Source organism: Mchenga conophoros, linkage group LG17 (assembly GCF_057382185.1).
Source record: "Mchenga conophoros isolate Kocher_MC1m ecotype Shallow Benthic linkage group LG17, M_conophoros_male_GT1.1, whole genome shotgun sequence".
Taxonomy (NCBI): Eukaryota; Metazoa; Chordata; class Actinopteri; order Cichliformes; family Cichlidae; genus Mchenga; species Mchenga conophoros.
The window spans coordinates 29,774,805-29,796,386 of NC_140542.1; the positions used below are offsets into that span (position 1 = coordinate 29,774,805).

Sequence of the window (21,582 nt, forward strand, 5' to 3'; positions counted from 1 at the left end):
TTTATGCAGTTTGTAAATTTATTGATCAGTTGTCAAGAAACCAGTAAGATTACAATGTTAGTTATATAATTCTGAACGCTATTTAGCTCCTTGTGCATTATTGTATCAATGCACAGGGAGACAGCAGTGCATCACATAGAAAGGGGGCAAATGTGAGTTCAAGTGTAAGAAGTGATGCGTCCCAACTAACACAGCTGTTATCAACTCTCGACACTGGTCATCCATCAACCATGTTGGCCTCTGGTCAATATTCCTTAGATCAACGTGTCAACAAATGACTTTTGCAGCCCCAAGAGAAACAGAGGAATCAAAAGGAGGCAGAAGACGGAGTGGAAAGACACCAAGGAAACACATAATGCATGGAAGCCAGAAAGAGAAAAACTGAAATGAAAGTGATTCTTAGTTTTCTTAAGAATCTTAATTAGTGTATAATAATGAGTATTTCCTCTAAATGTTAAAGGACAAGTATGATAAAGGTAAGCTGTGAGTGGAGCATAAAAATGGAAGCTGAGTGGGAGAAATGGGAAACCTGGGTAGCAGGAAGGGTCAATGAAAACTAAGAAAGTGATATATTTACAAAATTAAAAAATGATTTTCCCTTATTACATATGGAGGCAATTTACAACATAAGTAGATATTATGTGTGTATTTTGTGTCTGGTTGTGTGATCTTGTACTCCTTTGTGTAACTGGTTGGCATATCACATGTTGTCTTACTGTGTATCAAGCGGCTTGGAGCTCCATAGGGGTTGTAGTTTGTTTGGACTGTGTTAACAATGCTCTTTTTTTTTTTTTTCTCGTTCTGGCCTCAGTGCCCCATTTGGCACTGAATCTAGCCGCCCTTCATTCCCTGTGCTCTTCAACCAGTGTGAGCCAAAATCACTTTTGGCATGTTCTTTTCCTGTGCTCTCATTGTATTTTGTGCTTGCTTAATAGTGTCCACTCCAGATGAAGGCTTATAATATGTATGCACAGTACAAAGAGTAAATTTGAGGAAAGAAACAGAACAGTGTCACAAAGAAATAGCAACCAGGAATATTTAGCTTAGAAACAAGCAAAGAGATATTTAATTCAATTAAGTGTAAAACTGCTAAACAACCAAAGCATTGTATTCATAAATAGTTCATATTGTTGCCGTTTATTATATATAATTGGTTTGAGTTTTTCTTGTGCCATACACAGAGCAACAAGGATGTATTGTAGGCAGGGGACACTAGAGTCAGTATTGCTAGACAAAGGCTGCATTTGCCTTGTGATATGTCTGCTTAGATTTGCAGTTAAATTCCCAAGTTTCAACTGGTTACATTTGGGAATTTTCTGCTTTTATCATTATATTAAAAATTGATCTTTGAATTGGAGGTTGTTGGTAGGATAAAATAAGATATTTAAAATTGCTACCATGGGATTTAAGTTCATTGCCATTTTTCTATATTTACTTAAAACAACAGAACATGCATACAATCAAAATTGAAAAATATGTTTAAAGAAAACAGTTTACTATTGCGTTAGGAGATAGAATTATCACTCTTTTTCATTTCTAACAATTTTAATGGTTTTTGACCAAGTTTTGTATAGATTTATAGAGAAAGTTCAAGAAGTTGAACTATTCATGGTGAAAAATATTGTTAATCAACGTGTTATGTGAAAGAAGAAACACTATTTAAAAATATGTAACAATGTAGATAATATATTTTTCTTGATTATTATTTATTACACCTCATCCGTAAAAGGCTGAAGGGGTATTGACGTCACCCCACCTGGTGGCGTAGACAAGCAAGTCTGCGCATGTGATAACTCGAGGAGACATAGGATTTTCAAATTGATACCGAAGGTGTGTCTACTAAAAATCTGGGATGAGTTTGAATCCCAGTGACCTTGACTTCAAGGTCAGAGGTCAAGTTTTCTGAAAACCTTGTGAATGCGATAACTCAAGAGCGAGATGAGAAAAATTGTGTAATTTGTGTATAAAAAGGTTAATGTCCGATGTGCTTTGAATCTTCTACCACAAGTATGGACATTCAGAAAGGCTGTGTATGCAAAGTTTGGAGTTTTCAATCTGCAAACACCGTAGCTGTGAAAGCACAATGCTTTTTTTTTTTTTTTTTAACCACTTTTCTACCGAGAGTGCATAAAAATTAGTTTTCACTTGGAATATATTGCTTGCTCACCATTATCTTCCATCACATTTTTCACGCCCCCTTCTGTCTCCTCTCAATTCCTTGCTTACCTCTGGATTCCCCCAGAATCTCGAACACCAGGAGAAAGAGGCAGAGGAACCGAGAGAGAGAATATAAGTCTGATATATATTACATGTCTGTTCCAATCTAACATAGCCATTCATCAGAGAGGCTTCCAATGACAGGCCATCACCAGGCTCCCAGACAGCTCAGCCTGCTGCCTCCGATGCTGCCGCTCATTGGGGCCAGAGCTACCAAATAGCCCCTGAAAACAATATCTATATATTTATTACATTTTCACTCAATACCTGCCTCGCTGTAAAACAATCTCATATTTAACAATCAACTTGCCAATGTTTCTTTTTCTCTTTTATCCCTACCATATCCCCCCCCCCCCCCCCCCCCCCATCACATCTGTCTCTATATCTCTCATTTTTAAGTCTTTTTTTCCCCCCCTTTCGAGTGGTGCTTTTTTCCCCTCCATGCTTCAATTTCATCTTTTTCCGAAAAGATTTTTTTTTGTTCTCTTCTTTTTTTCTTTTTTCTTTTTTTTTCTTTTCGCCTTGTATATCAATGAAATTGGATTTTTCTACTCTCCCATGGAGGACAATCACAGCAGCAATTGCCATCTCATAGCAAAGTTCTACCGCACTGTGACAGGAAGAAATACAGGAGAAAGAGCATTAAAAAATGTAATGGCTTCTATCTCTATATCTGTGTCTCTGCCTCTGACTTGCTAGCTTCATCTCTCCCTCTGCCTGTCATTTCCTGCTCTTTCTTTGTACTCTTTCTGCAGGCTGCAGCAAAAACTACTTTTTTCCTGCTGATTGTCAGCAATAGAAATATTAAAATAAAGGTAGTGTTTTTGTTATTATTATAGTTTTGTAGTAAAAAAATGTTTTAAATTTTGGGTGTTTCCGCCCTCCCTCTTCTTCACTATGAAGCCATCTGTGGCTCTGTTATAAAACTGAAAATGGATTGATCTGGAGGCATGACGGTGCATTTCAGTGTTGTTTATCACCATTTGCTCCTTCAGCTGCGTGACAGGAGTCTTAGGAATTTTACCAGAAGTTTCTTCAAAGAATGAATGAATAGATAAGAATTTACAATAACAAAGTGGTGCATCCTTTTTATGTAGAAAAACAAAACAAAAAACAAAAATAGAGCCATCCATCTGTTGCTTTTCACAGGATGAAACAATTTATGGGTACAGGCTTAGAATTTTTAGCTTCCATTTTGCAGTTTTATTTATTTGTTTTGTTTTATTCATTTATTTTAACTTTTTAATTGGAGACGTTTCTATTTTTCTGTCCTAATCGGGTGTTAAAATTAAAGGTCAACTCTCTAGATGCATTTAGTTTAGTCATAAGAGACGCTAGCTTGGAGCTAGCCTGTAGTCTTTTGCAGCATAACTAATTTAAAGAATTAAAACCTTTTAAATAGCTGACAGGAACTTAATAAATAGTTTGATGGAGTATTTTTTCCCAAAGTGAAAGTATTTTGAAAGTTGAATTTTAAAGTTAAAACACTTTTATGTGAACTTTTGTAAAGGGTTAGCTCAGGAGAAAGGATAACATTTAGCTGAAACAGGAAAGCTAGCTCTTTGAGTTTTCAAACCTGTAACCAGCAGATTCAAGAAATATGGAACTCAGTCAAAAACAAATGTTCTTGTTACAAAAAAAGTCAAATTTTCTTTCAGACAAAAGTGCATTACAACTTCATGGTGCGTTTAGAAAGGAGGAAAACTAAATATTTCTATCAAATTTTACCAATTTGTTTGTGAGAGAACAGGGATAGCTCTTGTTGTAATTGTCTCCTTGAGTATTACCAACCAGTATCGCTGTTGAGCCCCATCCAAACGTTAATGTAGGCCACCCAGATGTAGTCAGATGTTAAAGAAAAATCACTACAGGGAAAGTTGTGACACTGGGAGCTAGTGATGTGCGATACCACTGATTTTCTTTCCGATACCATACCAAGTAATATTCAGGATTGTATCGACCATACTGGTCCGATACCGATACTTTGTACAAAAACTTATTTTATTTATTGTATCTCAAATTATAGCATCATAATGATTACAGGACATCAGATTACTTGTTCTTATCACTTAATAATGCAGGGTTCATCATATAGAAATAAAAAAACTGAAGTTGTGCACTATTTGAACACCTTGCCTACCTGCAGCACTAAAGGACTCCGTGAGAGACGTCTGTCTCGCCCTAGCAGCACCTGTCCCTGTCCTTCTCTTCAGTTCATCTCAACATACCCTCGTCATATTCTGTGATATGATTTACTCTGAGGTGTTTGACAAGGTTAGTGATGTTGCCACAACCATACATGCCAACCCTGCCAGTTTTTCCGGGAAAATACCGAATTTCAGTGCCCCTCCAGAAAATCTCCCGGAGCCACCATTCTCCCGATTTTCCACCCGGACAACAAAATTGAAAAACCATATCGCAGAATTCATAGCGCGGCCCAGCCAATTCCAGTTTCCAACAATGGCGGCAGCGACTTAGTTTTAATATCACTCTTATTTCTCTTTCTGGGTCGCAAATTTTTTTTTTTAACATATTTTCAGGTGAGAATGTAGCTGTGTAAACTTCAAATATCTGAGCCGATCGACACATCGTTTTCAAACCCCCGCGGTCTTTCGCTACTCGGGTTAAACATGATATACAAGTCACTTTGATAACTTAAAAATGTTATTGTTTGGCTTTTTCAGTGTTTTATTTGTGAGTAAATCGGTTTGGCTGAGATTAAAGTTATTAGATTAGATTAAATTAAATTTAACTTTATTAATCCATCGGGAGGGTTCCTCGGGGTTTTCACACAGCTGAATAAACGTCAAACAGAAAATGATTAAAGAGAAGTGTGAGACGGTCAAGTGTTTACGTCAGTGCCCGATTATATTTTAGATAGCAAGGAACAGAAGGCAGAGTTTCACTCCACTGAGAGAGCTCATGACGTACTACCCGGCTTTCTTTAGACCGTGAAGGCCGGGTCCTCAGAAGCAGCCTCTGAATTTGGACACCCCCGCTGTTTCCGGGCCGGCCAATAATAACGGTGACATTTAACATATTTTATCCGATAAATAAACCCTGTAAAATGTATTTAACACCCCCCCCCCCCCCCACAGCCCTTTTGAATGTCTCCCTAGTGTGGCCACAACACCTCACTCTTGGAGCACTTTTTTGCCACATGTATCGCAAACCACGTCTCAGCTGTTTGTGGAGGTAAAATAAGTCCGCACATGACTCCAATTACGCTCAGCCATTGTTGTGAGTGCGGGCGCCAGCGGCTGCGAGACATTTATACAGCCGTATTTCGCACATGACTATGAAAGGCGGAAGAGGAAGTAGTTCCTTTGAATGTAGACAATCTGAATGTTATAGTTTCTTTCCAGTGTGTCCCTGTTAATGATAAACTACAAATTTACTCTAAATTACTAAAATATTGATATTGTAATGTGAGAATCGATTCTAGAACATAAATGACTGGTATCGGAAGAATCGATATTTCAGGATCGATCCGCACATCACTACTGGGAGCACAAACAAATATGCAGGCCTCCCAAAAACAGATTGATTCTGCTGTGGCAAAGGCCTCTGACAAAAAACAAAATTGTACTTTATGTGCGGTTTAGCATGTTGATGAAGTAGATGGAAAAAAAACCCACTGGATATGCACACATTCCTGCTGTTTTAATTGCGCTGCCCAGTTTAGTGGATATGTTGTGTAGATTTTGTTACCTCTTACCAAACATAGAAGTTAAGAGTTTATTGCGTTTATAACAAAGAGGAACATTTGTGTTTATCTGTGCATCCATATCCTATTATATTGCTGTAGCCCTTGAAAGATAATAGTAAAATGCTTAGTCATTTCTATGTAAAAAAAAAAAAAAAAAAAAATCATTTACCAGCCTGCTTGCTCTACTTATGAGTCACACAGCAGAAGTCTAAATTTCTTTAGCTCTGCAGAATCATAATGTTAGCCATGGTGGGGTTTCTTCCCATTTTGTCCCTCCTGCTCAGCAACAGATAAGAGAAAGAAGCCATCAGTACAAGGAGTTATTTGTTTTATTCATTAAGAACTGGAAGCCTTTTCTCTAAATTGACCTAGAGCCTGTGTTGGGGGTGCCGCTTCTATCTTCTCCATATTGTTGCAGTGCATTAGCAGTAATGACTTAATTTGTCTTCGACATCCCCCCCACCAGCATTTTGTTTTGCTCCAGATGAGCTAAAAACCTTTTGGAACGCAAATAGAGTAAATGGGATGAAAACAAACAGAAACACTATTTTATTCAAGAGGTTTTAGATATTTGATTTCATGGCGAGGCGATGCACTGCGTCAGGCCTGTGTAGCTATTCTGTTGAGCCAGTGACGAAGCATGCTAAACAGCAGACAGCAATTTAAAAAAAAAAAAAAAAAAAAAAAAAAAGAAAGATTGTGCTTTGCAGCCCCTAAAATGTTGATCAAGGGAGGAATGTTTTCATCCAAACTGAGCAGGGCCTCACTTTTGTGGGCTAATGAAAGGTCAGGGCTATTCTCTGAATCAGTTGGGACAACAGCAGGACATCATAATTTGAGCCCACTCGGTAATCACACAAATTACACTCCTCTCTACCTGGTTGTGAGCGAGTGACTGAGGTTCTTTTTTCTTTTTTTCTTTTTTTTTGGATATGTCTGTCAGTGTTTACTAGCTGCCAGGGTACATTTAGACACTTAAGGCAGTGCGTCCACATGTTCCCATGGTGTGTGTTAGTATCTTGTTTGTGTAGGTGTGCGCAGGAGAGCATTCACATTGTTTGTGTGTGTACATGTTTTGAAAGTGTTCCTGCAATCATTGACACACATGGCCTTTTGTACTCTCAGGTGGATTAGTGTGCTGATTAGAACCAGCTCTGCCATTTAGGCAGGTATTATTACCTTATACTTAGTATTCTAGACAGAACCCCAAATCTGGCTCGTTCTGTCTCTCTCTTTTCTCTTCCAGTGGCTCAGTCTCAGCACCCAGGAGAAGTCTTATTTCTGCCTCTTTAGCAGCCCCCAAAATCTCTTTTTAGGCTTTTTATCTGTGAATAAGTTTCTGTTTTAAATCCTTTTCCGTAGCTCTTGACAGTTCCTTTGTCTAAACCGAAAACCACTTGATTCGAGGCCAAGAGGGCGCCGATACAGCATGAGCTTACAAGTTAACTCTTGGCAATTTGGCCATACTCTTTGCTGTGCTTTACATACAAAGTAATGTCTGCCTGAGGGACAGCTAGTGTGGGTCGTTTATGTTGTTTTGCATTTTGATCTCAATCAGAAGTATGAGAAAGCATGCATACACGGAGCAGTTTGCAGTGTAAAAGAAAATAAATGTGATGTGCTTTTAATTGATGTGTGTAACTGTACTGAATGTGAAAAGGGAAGTGCTCTAAATCTACTGCAGTTCATCTAAATGAAGAGAACTTAAATTGGTATCAGACCTTTTGTCAGTGTTGTCATGTCTCATCTTCTTTTAGCTCTACAACACATGACTATTGATCTTTTCAGCACCACAGTTCATTCCTATTGATCTCTTCTGAAATATGATGAATGTCTTCCCTGCTTGGGGATGAAGTTAGAGCAGATGGCACCAAGAGGCTTAAATTTGTCATATTTATGTTTATGCAAGATGATTGAAGGGTTTGGTAAATGTAATGGTGATTGGTTAGCTGTTCACTTAGTCGCTTTTGCACAAATCTGCAGCACGCATACGATTTTTTTTCCTCTGAAGGATTATTTTTGCACGCCATTTGCTAAGGATGATAGGTTATTACAGTTTGAGAGACTTTTATGGCAGTGCTGCATCTTAGAGCATGTGTGTAGATTGTTCAGCTAAACATGAACCCAATAGTTAATGGCAAAAAATGTCAAATCTGTGGAAGGTAATCATTTTGTGAATGACAGTTTTATAATGAAAGTATTCGTGCAAGTATTACTATTTTTGTCCACATGGAGTCCTTCACAGAAAGACATTTATATCGGTTGACATTACCCTCAATCAAGCCTCACACAACACAAGCTATCTGTCACACTTTACAGCCTCTCACAATTTGATTATAAATGTGCATAGCAGCCGCTGAGGGCTGACAAGACAGATCTTCCTGGGTTGTATAAATGGTCTAGTAGCTAGGTTATATGGCTGTGTTTGAGGAGGTAATTTAGGTTGAGTGGTCCTGCTATGGGTTCATTTGCTATGGGTCACCGGGGGATTACGACCACTGGTCTGTTCATTGTTGACAAGCGACCCCGTGGCCTTACAGGATTGCTTTCTGTTATTACAGCACTCTTAACTGTCAGGATAAGCACAAACATACATTCACTGAAGCACTCATATTTTGCGTGTGCAGGAAAAGCGCACCTCAAAATAAAAATGTTTGTCTTTGCAGGCTTCAATACTGCAAATGTGTACTGGTTACTAAATGTTACTGATTGCAAAGTTAGCATTTATGTTGTGGACACTAAAACCAAACGGTGATCTTAAAATGAATCTCCAATAGGGTTTAATGAAGTCTGAGACATGAGGCCAGAGCTGTGTGGACCAGATCTGTAAAGAAAAATTACTCGATTCATATGTTTCCTTTTGCCTAATTACCCTTATCCAATTATTTTAATAAAGTGCTAAGAATCACATTTTAATGTATTCCTCCTGCTCACTGACTTTCTTCTCTGTCTCTGCAGAGTTCTCAGTTCTACAAGGTCACCACGGAGAATTTCCACAAAGCTGCAGACCAAGTGAATGCCAAATTCAGGTAAGTGCAGACACGGACAGTCTAAGGTAGATAAATAACTTAAAACAAAACACAACTAATAATTGTGAAAAGATTCTCTATAAAAAATTTGATATGATAACACTACAAGCAGAGCCTTCTTTTTGCAGTTGTCTAAGGGAATGAAAAGCTAACAGCAAAACAAGGTGTCAGAGAAGTCATTAACAACTGCCTGTCTTTGTCATGTCTTCCTCCCCTAACCCCAACCAATCGCGACAGATGGCACCCCTCCCTAAGCCTAGTTCTGCTGGAGGTTTCTTCTTGTTAAAAGGGAGTTTTTTTCTTTCCACTGTTGCCAAAGTGCTTGCTCATAGTGGGTAATATGTTTATTGGGGTTTTCTCTTTATTATTGTAGGGTTTTTACCTTACAATATAAAGTACCTAGAGGCAACTGTTGTTGTGATTTAGGTCTATAAAAGTAAAATAAAATTGAATTGAACTAAATTGAACTAAAAGTTATGGAGAACTGTGGAAGTGAAGACAGGAAGGGAAGGAGTGAGAAAACCTGCTGAGTAGAAAGGCAAAGGAAAACTCTCCTGTAACTGCAGAGGGAGCTTTAACTACATGAGTGGTGCTGCGCGTTTTCACTTTTCCCCAAACGAGTCTATATGAGGAACAGTCTGGAAAAATGATCAACATCCTCATCAGAAAACTGTCTGAAATATGCAAAGCAACACCTGGATAAGTCAGATTCAGTTGGATAGATGATAGTTCAGTTTAAGTCACTAGTCTGTTTGAAAATAAAGGAAATGTATTTGTTTCTAAGAAGCTTGAAGTATTTGCACAGGTAAAAGTAAAATAACAGAAAGAAGCAGTGCAGTGCATTCAATTTTAAGGAAAGGTTGTTTTTTTTATTATCTCTTTGCTGAAGGTGTTGTGTTTATTTATTTCCATGCAAAATATGTTATTTGCCTAAAATTGCCCACAACTCTTGCACGTAACTATAAATCTCATACCAGCGGAGGGTTTTTTCCCACATTTTAATGATGCCTTTTAATAAATTCTGTTGCTGTATGTGATAGGTTTTTATTCGATGGTCTTTGTAGACTTTGTGCTATCAAAACTGATATATTCAGTGACGATTAGAGGTCCACGTGGACCAGTGAATATGCAATTGAATTATTCTACCCATTTCCTAACCCACATCTTTCAATCAGAACAATATTAGCTTGCCCTATTAGCTGAGGCCGATGTAGTTCACTGATACGCCTGATCATGTGCTGGTGATAGTCAGTAGGATTTGATCTCTCAACATTCCAGTGTCCCCAGTTATTTCATGTCTTCTTTTACAAAATACTTTGGACTAGCTTAGTTTATTGCACGTCTTTTTATCCTAAATACAATGGAGAGTGCAAACAATACAGAGTGCAAACAAGGAGCATGTGTGTGATCCTTATGCTTAACCTTAATAAGCGATAGAACAGCCACACCTAAAGTGACTGAGGAGGAAATATTAAACATCCAAGCTGTCATGGATGAACAAATTCAGCACGTATATGTAACTCAAGAAGATGCAGAATCCTTCCCGTCCGTGATCCATCTGTCTTCTTAATAACAGGCTATTATCCTCCATAGTAATGTTGTGAAAGTGGATGAGGAGCCTGTAGGAGGTGGGGCAAGAATGGGCCCTGGCTCTAGGCTCACCTCTAGGGAGGCTTGGCTGATTGTGTTAGCTTGTCATTAGCCTGCGCTAACACTGGGATCATTGTCTCCCTCTGAAATGCTGGAAACTGATTAGCCTAGCCCACCAGGGGTTTAGCGCTAGACTCGTGGAAGCTGGAGCTGAGACTTCCCAAATCACATTAAAGAAAAAAAAATACAGTGGAATAACATTAGTGCAAAATGGCAGTGCTAACTGCAAGCGAATGCTGGGCTAATGTGCGGGTAGTCATGTGGCACGGGTCTTTGCACGGAAGACACTGATTGGTGGATTTGATTATAGGAGGTGCATTAGCAGGGTTGTGACTGGATTTCAATAGTGGATAGTCAGAGTGTGTGTGTGTGTGTGTGTGTGTTAATGAAATGGCGGGAAGGTCTGGTGTTACAAGACAGGAGCAGGGATGCATTGAGGAGATCGGAGCAGAGGTTTAATTGGATTTAACAGGGAGTGTTTGGCCCATCCTTGTTTATGTGTGTAAGTTCATGCATCACTGTGTATGTTTGTATGGTCTCATATGATGAACAGCTTCTGTGAGCACAATGTGTGTCTTTCCTCAAAGCTTATGACAGACCCTGCAGAGATAAGATGCTATCTGTAGCCTCTATTGAGTAATAAAAGAAAATATTTTTGTCTCACTGAGGCTTTTGATTTCCTCGGAGCTGAAAATGCCCCCTTGAGATAAAGAAAAAAAAATAGAGCCAGTGCCTTATCCATACTTGGTAGAATTATCATTTGATATGTTAATATGGGATTGTATGAAGTGTGGGAGATGACATCTTTCTTAGAATGTCTTTATTTCCCCACTTTAGCTCATGTCAGTGCCACTGAGTATTAGGTCTTTTATTAGACTGCAATTTATATTAATAGAAGAGACTTGTGAAACCAGATGTTGATGACTGCCAAGGGTTATAACAGCTTAATGCATGTCTTTGGAAGAATTAATTATGACCTTGTCTGGTTGGAGTTTACTTATTGCTTTGTGACACTGGGATTGGAACAAGACAGCTAAATCAGGTTTCAATCGTGGATGGGATTTGAGGGAGGGTGGGTGTTTCAGGCCACAGCTAGCAGCATCTGTCCATATGCAGATTATTTGGGTTTACTTTAATAGGTGGGAAATAATTACTTTGGTTTGAGGCTAGATTGGAAGTACAGGGGATTTCCATTTGTCCATGATCAGATATTCTTGGCAGCAACAAAAAAAGAAAAAAAGATTGAATTCAATTACACTGAGATGAAAATTTCATTCCCGTGTTTCCTTTTTAAATGTGCGCCAGAGTACAGATGTTCCATTCATTGCAGTGGTACACCGTGGTCATTTTCCTTGGCGAGGTTGAAAGAAATAAATTAAAGTGTGAGAGGTAGGCATTCGGGGTAGGGAATGGTGTATGTGCGTGCAAATATGAAGCAGTGTATATCTGTGCTTGTTTTTGTGTATGTGTACGGTACAGCTGTTCCCCGCCGTTCTCCTGCAGAATTCCCGCCAGAGAATTCTCTGAATGATGGAGCTCTCCCAACCGGAACGCTACTGCATCACTCTGACCTCATTACATCCACACACATACAATCACACACGCACATATCTGTATATAGAACGATATGGGTATATCTGCAGTTGGCAAAAAAGGGCTTTGGAATTAAACTAAAGTTTTTACTCGTAAATGTGAACTCATAACAAATATTCTTACATAAAAAGGAAGTTTACTCCCAACTTGGAGTCAGAAGTTCCGGTCAAGGAGCACACTAAAGAGGTGCCACTCCCTATAAATAAAGACAATTAAGACGAGGAGCCTTATTACTGACAAACTCACCTCTTCTTAAAAATGATTGGTTTTAGAATCTGCACAGGATCCTAGAGGAAACCTTATGAAGATGCACACAGCTAGAAAGGCTGCAGAAGCATCTGTGAGTGTTCACCAATCCACAATAGACCAATTTGGAGTGGATGTCACGGTTATGTCACTGCAGTCTCGTAGGCAGCTACAGGAAACATCTGATTGATGATATTGCTGCTAGAGATTCTACGCGTTATTAATTTCGAGAATTAAATTGGTTTCCTCAAAGAAACAGTAACTTGAGTTTTATGTGTGTTTTTTTTTTTTTTTGGTTTTTTTTTTTTTGTCAGATTGCATTTGTTAAGAATATTTGTGTCTTATAAAAGGATCAGACCATATCTCCTTTTAATAAATCAGATCAGACATCCTGGTAATTCCAAAGGGTATGCCAGCTTTTCTTTTTTCCTTTTTTTTTTTTTTACAGTTGTATTTTCTGTCAGACTTTGTCACATTATTTTGCACATTAAAGCAGAGCAATACTCATGCACTTCTACATCACTTAAGATTTTTTTTCCCCCAAACATGAAAAATATTGTCTGAGGCGAGTATGATCAAATACAGCTAAAACAGCAAATTGGCCCCTGCAGTGTCTGAAATCATACATGAATCATAAGCTGCAGGGGATCAACACCTCTTCTGAATGAATGCAAAAGTGCATAACACACAACAAGACAAATAATGTAATCACACAGCATTTTAGAGACAAACATGTACGCGTAGGATCGAAGCTTTTATTCGCTTTCTCCTTGACACTGACTCCAGATAAGAGTTCCCAGTTGCCTGTAAAAAAGGAGGCTATCTTTCTGTGCTTCTGATTTATATGCTGCCACATTCGCCACCAGTTGTTTATCAAAGACCGATGCATTATCTGACTGTCCAGCTCTGAATGTGTGACCTTTACTGTGCTACATGTATGTGAGGGTTTCTGTATGTGAGGATTAATGCGTCTGAAACTGCTCACATTACATACGCGTGCATGGGGGACATCTGACCGGTAGTGGGTGAGCACGTGCGTGCTCTGTGTTTGTTGGCTAAAGCAATCCAGCGGAGGCTTTAGTTTGAAATGTAAGATGACAGGCATTGAGAAAAATGTTAGATGTGTGATGAAAGAACGATGGCGTGGCCCTAAGCCTCCTGTCAGAGCTAACCTTTGGCGGGGCTTTGAACTGCTTTCTTGAAGATGGTCACTCTGTGTTTGTCCAGGGTCCCTGCGGAATTGAGATGGGACCGGGGTATCTCCGAATGGTGAATAGTTGATCTGACATAGCTGTGTGTACTATATGGAACTGAGACCGCTGTTACTAATCTTCTCCATCCCCTGCCTGAAATCTCTCTCCAAGTTTTGGGTCTTGATGGTGGCATTTGTCAAAGATCAGAGAATGAAATATATTTCCACACATTTTTTTTTTTTTTTTTTGGTTCATAACTGAACGTATGCGTGTCTATGCCTGGGATGTTTGTTTTTCCCATATAATTGTATTCTTCCACTTCACTGTCACTCCTCTCTTCCCTAAGGCTACACGCTCGCTCCCTTTGTCTTTTGTTTATTTTTTTAGTTCTTTTGAATAAACCTTCTTTTTCTTTTCTTTTTAAATTTAATCCAGTTGACAATAACAGCAACTGCTGTCCTCACTTCGTCTTTCCACACACGCAAAAAGGTGGAATGAGGAGGAGTGAAGTAAAACTTGTTGAATACAAATGACTCGCTGTTTTCCTGCACAACACCGGTGTACTGTACTGCCTCGGTCAAGAAGACCAGATATGACAGCCCATCTTCTCCTCCGGGTAATGAGTGGGAACGTCGAACCCACTTATCCCTCTTTCAGCAACGTATTACAAATGAGGACTGTTTCTCATCAGTGAAAAACGGTCCTCATTTAATTTGTGTTTTGCCTAGATTTAAAAATTATATGATTTTCTCTTGTAACAGTAGTTGCGGACACAAAACCGAGAAATTCCATGCAACCTAATGCAATCCAATAAAACAGTCCTGCAACAAGCCATTGCAGGACTATTGCGTTGTGCCTTTTCTTTATCTAACCAAACAGAAGAAATCCAGGGGGTTCCCTAAAAATTCACCCTGCTGCTTCAAAATGTAAATAAGGCGCAGAGCCAGGTAGAGGCTTTCCATTTTCTCTGCAGTTCTTTTTTTTTGTTTAAGGAAATAATACTGATGTCCCAGAATTAATTAAGCAATAATTTATGGATATTTAATTGTGCCAAGCAGCACATTTAATTACTGAAAATGACAGGAATTAATTTAGCTGACAAATAATTTCAAAGTGCTTTGGCTGTAGTCATAGATGTGTTTTTTTTTTTTTCTCCTGTAAAGTAGTCTGTGAGGTAAGGGAGTTTTGACCCCTCTGTCAGGTAAGGGTGAACCACCATTCTGTAGCTAGGCAACCCGGGCGCAAGGACAAGATGGTGGTCAGCTGAGTAGACAGATGTCAATAACTGCTTTAAAAGCTCTTCTTTGGGCCTTAAGAGCTTCGCTTTGCTAGCTGTACAGAGCACATGCAATTTAAAAGACCTGTGTGGGCGCAGGAATGGAGAGACGATGCACATACACACTTTTTAGTAGCTTATTTAGTGACTGTGCTGTACTGAAAGTGGTTGGCAAACCCACTCAATACTTTCATTGCCTTTCAGTGTATTTTCATGTATTTTAAGACATATAGACTTTAATGAAGGAAAAGAAATGAACTGATGTACAGCATTTATATTATGTAATTTATTTTATTTAATCTTGTTTCTTTTTAACATTTTAATATATGTATGTGTGTGTGACACGCATTTTTCTGCTAGTCTCCTTCTAAAAGTGTGTCTTAAGAAGGTCAGAAAGGTTACACATGCCCTGTCTTCTTTCTCTGACCCACTCATCCTTCTCTGCCTCCCACTTAATGTAGGAACAGTGTTTTCTGTCTTCATTTAAATCTGTTTTACTTTCACCCTCTTCGTTATTGTCTGCCTCCCTCACTCTCCAGTCTGTTATCCCTCACAGTTTTCTTGAATCTGCCTCAGTCTGTGTCCTTTCCTCTCTCTACTCATTCAATCTCTCATCCATGCTGATGGATTTCACTGCAGGGGGTCACTCAGGTCCGCTTTTAAAAAGCAGCAAGAGTGAAATGCGTGTCATTTTTCTCCTTAACTGGATCATTTGTATTTATTTACTCCTCTTATTACTGACGCCTGCCTTAACTAGAGAGAACATGAGGGCTTTTTAAGGGGGAACCGGCGTCCACCCTTTAACCCTATTAACCCCTGAGCGGATCCAAATGATGATAAATAGACAATGTGGTGATTGGGATTTCAGTCTGGTGGCAGCCGAGAGTAATCCATACTGTCGATGTTTATAACAAAAAAAAATGGGTTAGACACGACGTAAGATGATTTCTGGCAACATGTAAAACTTAACGAAATTAGGCCATCAAAGACTTCTTCCTATTTATGGTCAAGGACTTTTTAATGATAACAGATTGTGTTTCAGGAGTTAAATGGAGGAAAAAAATCCTTTACACTTGAAGGATATGGATTCCTCAGAATCAACAGTAGCAACTTGTTTGCAAAAGTGTTTTTTAGTCATTAACATTATTATTATTATTATTGAAACTCGACTAAATGTCTTTCAGCATTACTGTATGTCTTTGTGGAAAAAGTCTCAGGTAATCATCAGTCCCAAAGCGTCAGAACTGTAATTTGTAGAAAATGGGAGACTCAACAAAGGTCTTCAGTCACACTTGAACTGTGGCTGTTACAGTTCACGGTATTTTAACCCCCAAATCAGTGGAGTGCGCTGAGTTGTTATCTTTTTTTTAAAAATACACATTTATTGTTCATAAACTAACCGATTTTAAACAGATATTGCCAGTTTCACAGTGTTTTTTTTTTATTCAGGCTAAGATGTTGGAAGCTACTGTTTGATAATAAAGAGCAGTGATTCAAAGCCAGAGGTACAAATATCCTAAGGGGTGAGTGAAAAGATTATCACAACGAATCTAAAAATTGACAGTTTAATTAGAAAAAAAAGTTGGCGCGAACAGGTTTGGGCTGAAAAGTTAATGAAAAGCAGTAGTTGATAAGTAAGACATGAATGATAAAAAAGTAGAGCCTGACAGATATAGGATTTTTAAGGCTGATAATGATGATTAAAAAAAAAAATCTGATATATCAACCGATAGGTTGACACACATGAAATGTAAATGGATTTCCCTAACATTTGTTATATGTGGTTGTTTATTTATTCATTTATGCTGTCAAGCGGAGGGTAAGTGTTGCGTTCCAACCATGTGTTTTGAACGGGGAAGAGTGCCCCCTGGTGGAAAATACTGCAACATCAACACTCATAACATGGTTGAAGGGTGTTTTTCCCCATTTCTTCTTTGCTTTTTTTTTTTTTTTTTTTTTTTTTAAAGAAATTGCAACAGCTGCGGTAAATGCTGATACCAATGTATCGGCAAATAGCTAATATTGGCCAACATGTCAGTCAGGCTCCATAAAAAATGAATAAATAAAACATAACATCAAAATAAAACGTATTGCTTACAGTGGTGAATTATTAGCTCATTCCAAGCTGACCAAGCAGTTTAATTTGATGAAGTATTATAAGAGTATCCGTGTTTGTATAATTGAGTATTGAATAATTTGAACACAAGAGGTTATGCTGATGACTTGAGTCCACCTGACATCTTTGGGGGAGGGGGGGGGGTGTGCCACTTGACAAACCTCTTCTGTACTCTGAGAAAGAGATTCTGCAATTACTTTTTTCTGCCACTGACTGATTAGTACAAGTGTGCTTCACTACTTTCTGTTCCTTTCTGCCCGGTTTCAGCTATTATCATTACTCAGCTAGTGGTGCATTGCCTTTTGTCCACTGTCAGTCTAAATTTAGCATGTTATAGGGAGAAAGTAGTGCTCTTATTGCTGTTAAAGAGAAAACTTCCACAGCAGTCTTCTCTTGTGATTTCGTGCAAGCAGTATTTTCTATTCGCAAACGACCACTGCTATCAACAGGAGTTAAAAGGGATCTCTTTCAGCCCTGCCTTCACAGTCCATCTGCATCCACGCATATCCCTTTGAGCTGCTTTTCTAGTTTTTCTTCAAACTTGTAATGTTTCTGAAATTATGACAGATGACTGTACCTGTTTGCACATGTATCACACACCTTGTTCGGCTATTGAAGCATGCTGCGTTGGTAACTGAGATCTATGAATGTCATTTTGTTGCATGGCTCTGCGACGTTACAACAGATGGTAGTCATGGTCCATATATGTTAGTTTGAAAAATGGACCGATTCTGTTCCTCGTACTCTCTATTGGCTTTACACATGCATATTGTATGAAAATCCAGACATCGATCTCCATACATCCCCCAGCTTCCAGTCAATATGTTCTTTGCAGAATGTAGACTCAGCCGTAAATCCATCAGAATATGCCCCCTCCATGCAAATGTGCTGACTTGGGTAGTGCGAGGCGTGAAAGGGGGGATTATAATAAAATGATACACACCTTAAAGAGGGAGACGGACAGTGAGAGTGGGCATGTGATGTGTTCTGCTTTGTTACATGTTAAGTGGAACACATCGAGTCTCTCATATTATTTCAGCATTTCAGTATTTTTTCTTCTCTCCTAAGGTGTTACTTTACATATGTGTATGAGGAGATGGCTCTTCTTTCCTTGAACTACCATTATTTCTCTGTAAATACTATTTGCGTTTTGTTTCTGTCCAGTGTCACACAGCTAGGAAATTGTAATATAACAACCCAAGCTGGCTTCATTCTTTGTTTCACTCTTGCTTCTATCACTGGATCAAGGCAATAGGGACTTGGATTATGTGTGTGTGTGTGTGTATGTATGTTGGGGGCAGGGCTGAATAAGGAGTTGTTATAGAGACCTTTAGTGCTACTGATGCCTTGAGTCAAGACCCCTATATGATTGTTTAGATTTACTGTCTCTGGAGCACAGGAGTGCAGACTTACAATCACAAACAGAGTGCAAATAATAGCCATCTGCATTTGGCTACATATCCCATAGAGACCTGGAGACTGAGGAGGAGAATAAAGGAGAGAGTCATAAAAGGAAGATATAGATGAAGATATAGTGAAAACGGAAGAACGAGGGAGAGTAAAAGACTTTGGGACATTTATTGGCAGTCTAGTTTTGTATCTGTTGATATTTAAGCATGCATTAAGCATAGTTATTCATGGTGAGAGATGACCAAATGGTAGTACACTAGGTTAACTATGAAGGCTAATAAACCTTGATCAGTGGATACCAAATGGTACATGTCCCTGTATACCCTGAGAGTTTATGTTACTATAGGGTATTTTTGCTAAACACGCGCTAAAAAATTATGAGTTAATTTACGGTGTCATTTCTTCTCCATACAAATTATATTACCTAAAAAAAAAAACCTTTAAAAAAAACTTACCAATGAAATTGCTGTCTGTTTGGCCAGTTGTCTGATTGATAGCAAAGGTATTAATAGAATTTATGAAAAATAAATAATAATAATGGATTGCATTTATATAGCGCTTTTGGAAACCCCCAAAGCGCTTTTACAATTCCACTATTCATTCACTCTCACATTCACACACTGGTGGAGGCAAGCTACAGTTGTAGCCACAGCTGACCTGGGGCAGACTGACAGAAGCGAGGCTTCCATATCGCGCCATCGGCCCCTCTGACCATCACCAGTAGGCGGCAGGTGAAGTGTCTTGGCCAAGGACACAACGACCAAAACTGGGCTCGAACCGGCAACCTTCTGATTACAAGACGAACTGCTAACTCTTGAGCCACGATCGCCCTCACCACAACTAAACATAAGCGCAGACAATCCCCCATCTAAAGAGAAAAAACTGCCAGTACACAACATTGCAAGTTACCGGTCTTTTGGTTTCAGATGGACTAGGAAGCATCAACAGCTCTCAAACTGAGTGAGTCAGTATGAAGAAGCTGGCTTATGCTAACACTGTGCTGAGCTAAAGATGCTCTAAGGATGAAACTGAACATCCAATCTGAGGGAAACTTGGTTGACCTTAAAAAGGCACTGGATCTTAAGTAGCAGCAGGTATTTTGGTTTGAAAAGTTTGAAAACCAGATAGGCTCACGAGATTAATCTAGAGGGTATGTGTGCCTGAACATTACTGTTGGCTGCCCCTCCCCAGGATCTAGACACACATAGAAATCAAACATTCAGATCCTTGCTTTCTATCTCTTTGCTTCAATTGCTTTTCGTTGGCTGCTTTTCTTCTGATGTGTATCTGGCTGCAGCTACATGTGGCACTGACATAGAAAAGTTGCTATCAGCACTATGCACTTGTTGCTGAAAATTTGTTCCAGCTATATGAAAGAAACAATAAATATATGTGATAAAATGTCTCACGTAGAGTAAAGTTAATACAGATGGATCTTTTCTAAAGGATAATAACCAAAGCAGAAATTGCTTTTTTAATATACCTTAAACAAGAAAGAAAAGTTTTGATACTCGATCAGACAGTGAGCTTTAACATTTTTTGCCCATTAGGTTTGAAACTTTAGCACCAACATTTTCTCTAAGTTTTGCTTTTCTTCTGTGAAATTCTTTTCATGTTTCACAAATATAAGGAGTCAGAGGTAGAAATAAGAAAAGTTGGGAAATTACTGGCCAAAATAACCAACACCGAGTCCTCTGAAGTGATCAAAATGATTCACAGCATGTTAACCAAAACAGAAATGATACATTCAGAGCAAACCAGCAATGAAAAAAATACCCACATGCCTCTGGCCTTCAGCCCTTTTTTCATTTCCATTCTACCATTTTAAAACAATTAAAAAATGGTTTGCTTTGGGTATTTGATACAGTGTCCTTGTTTACAAATGCCTTGCTCCTCAGGTTACACGGGAACTGAATGATTCATAGTTGTTTTTCGCTATTTTTTTTTAATAATACCCTGAGATTTCCACAGTGGAGGAATTTACTTCACAGCATTTGACTCCTGATACTTTGAACTATCTGCTCATGACTTCAACATGCCGAACCTAATGTTTGGCTTGATTTGTAGGGTATTTGATGCGGTTATTTAGTGAGGGATTTTGTTGCCAGTTGTATTTAAATACAAGCTGCAAATCAGCTCGCCTGTGACTGTGTATGAAAACTTGTGTATTTCCATAACAAGGCAGAAAATAACTTGATAATGTGAGGACATTAACTGAGAAATAGAAGGCTTCTGTTTTCTGTTAGGTTCTCAAAATCTTATAGTGAGAGAGAGAGAGTAGTTCTACACGACTACTGTGAAAAATACAGGAATTACTTGGGGTCTTGATTTTATACAATTTTAAAACCTATATTCATTTTTTCCTCATAAACACAAACCAAAAAATTATAAAGCCCTTTTCTTCAAATTCATTAGAATGAACCCCCCACACAATATAAGCATTCACACACTTTACTCAGTATTTAAGCACCTTTGATAGTGATCACAGCTTTGAGTCTACCTGGAAATGATACAAAAAGCGTTGCATGCCTGGATTTGGAGATAATCTTCCATTCTTCTCTGCACATCCTCTCAAGCTTTGCGATGCTGGATGTAGACTGTGGATGGACAGCCAAGTTCGGTGCTCTCCGGGGATATTGAATGGGTTCAAGTCAGGGATCTAATTGGGCCAAGTGGATTTGTGCACAGGGTCATTGTCCTGTTAGAAGGTGAACCTTTGACCCAGTCTGAGGTCCTAGGCACTCCTAAGCTGATTCTTATTAGGTTTATTTTTATACTTTCCCTTCTTCAGCTTTTCTTCAAGCCTGATCGGTCTCTAATTCTGAAAAACACCCCCACACCATGACACAAGTGCATTTATGGTTTGATTTGGGATTGTATCATTTAGGTGATTAGCAGTGCCGCTTTTCCACCAGATTTGACACTTTGATTTGAGACTACCAGTTCTCTTGCTGTTTAATCAAATCATGACTCTGAGATTTTTTTAGGCGCTTTTCCTACAATCCAGCAGGCCTACATCTGTCTTTCATTGAGCAGAGGCTTCTGACTTGCTACTCTGCCATAAAGCCCAGATTGGCGAAGTTCTCCAGTGATGGTTATGCTCTTGGAAGTTCCTTGTAGAGTCCCATCTTCCCAGCTAATCA

General features: G+C 38.8%; 1 protein-coding gene across 5 annotated transcripts in view; it reads left to right on the forward strand.

Moving 5' to 3' along the window:
* chchd3a (coiled-coil-helix-coiled-coil-helix domain containing 3a) overlaps window positions 1-21,582 on the forward strand; it is an 81,277-nt gene that overhangs the window by 50,308 nt on the left and 9,387 nt on the right. For all 5 annotated transcript variants that reach the window (XM_085252174.1, XM_085252176.1, XM_085252175.1 and 2 more), the window contains one exon: window positions 8,885-8,955. In XM_085252174.1, the coding sequence (XP_085108300.1) occupies window positions 8,885-8,955 (71 nt within the window). The remainder of the gene's footprint in view (window positions 1-8,884; window positions 8,956-21,582) is intronic.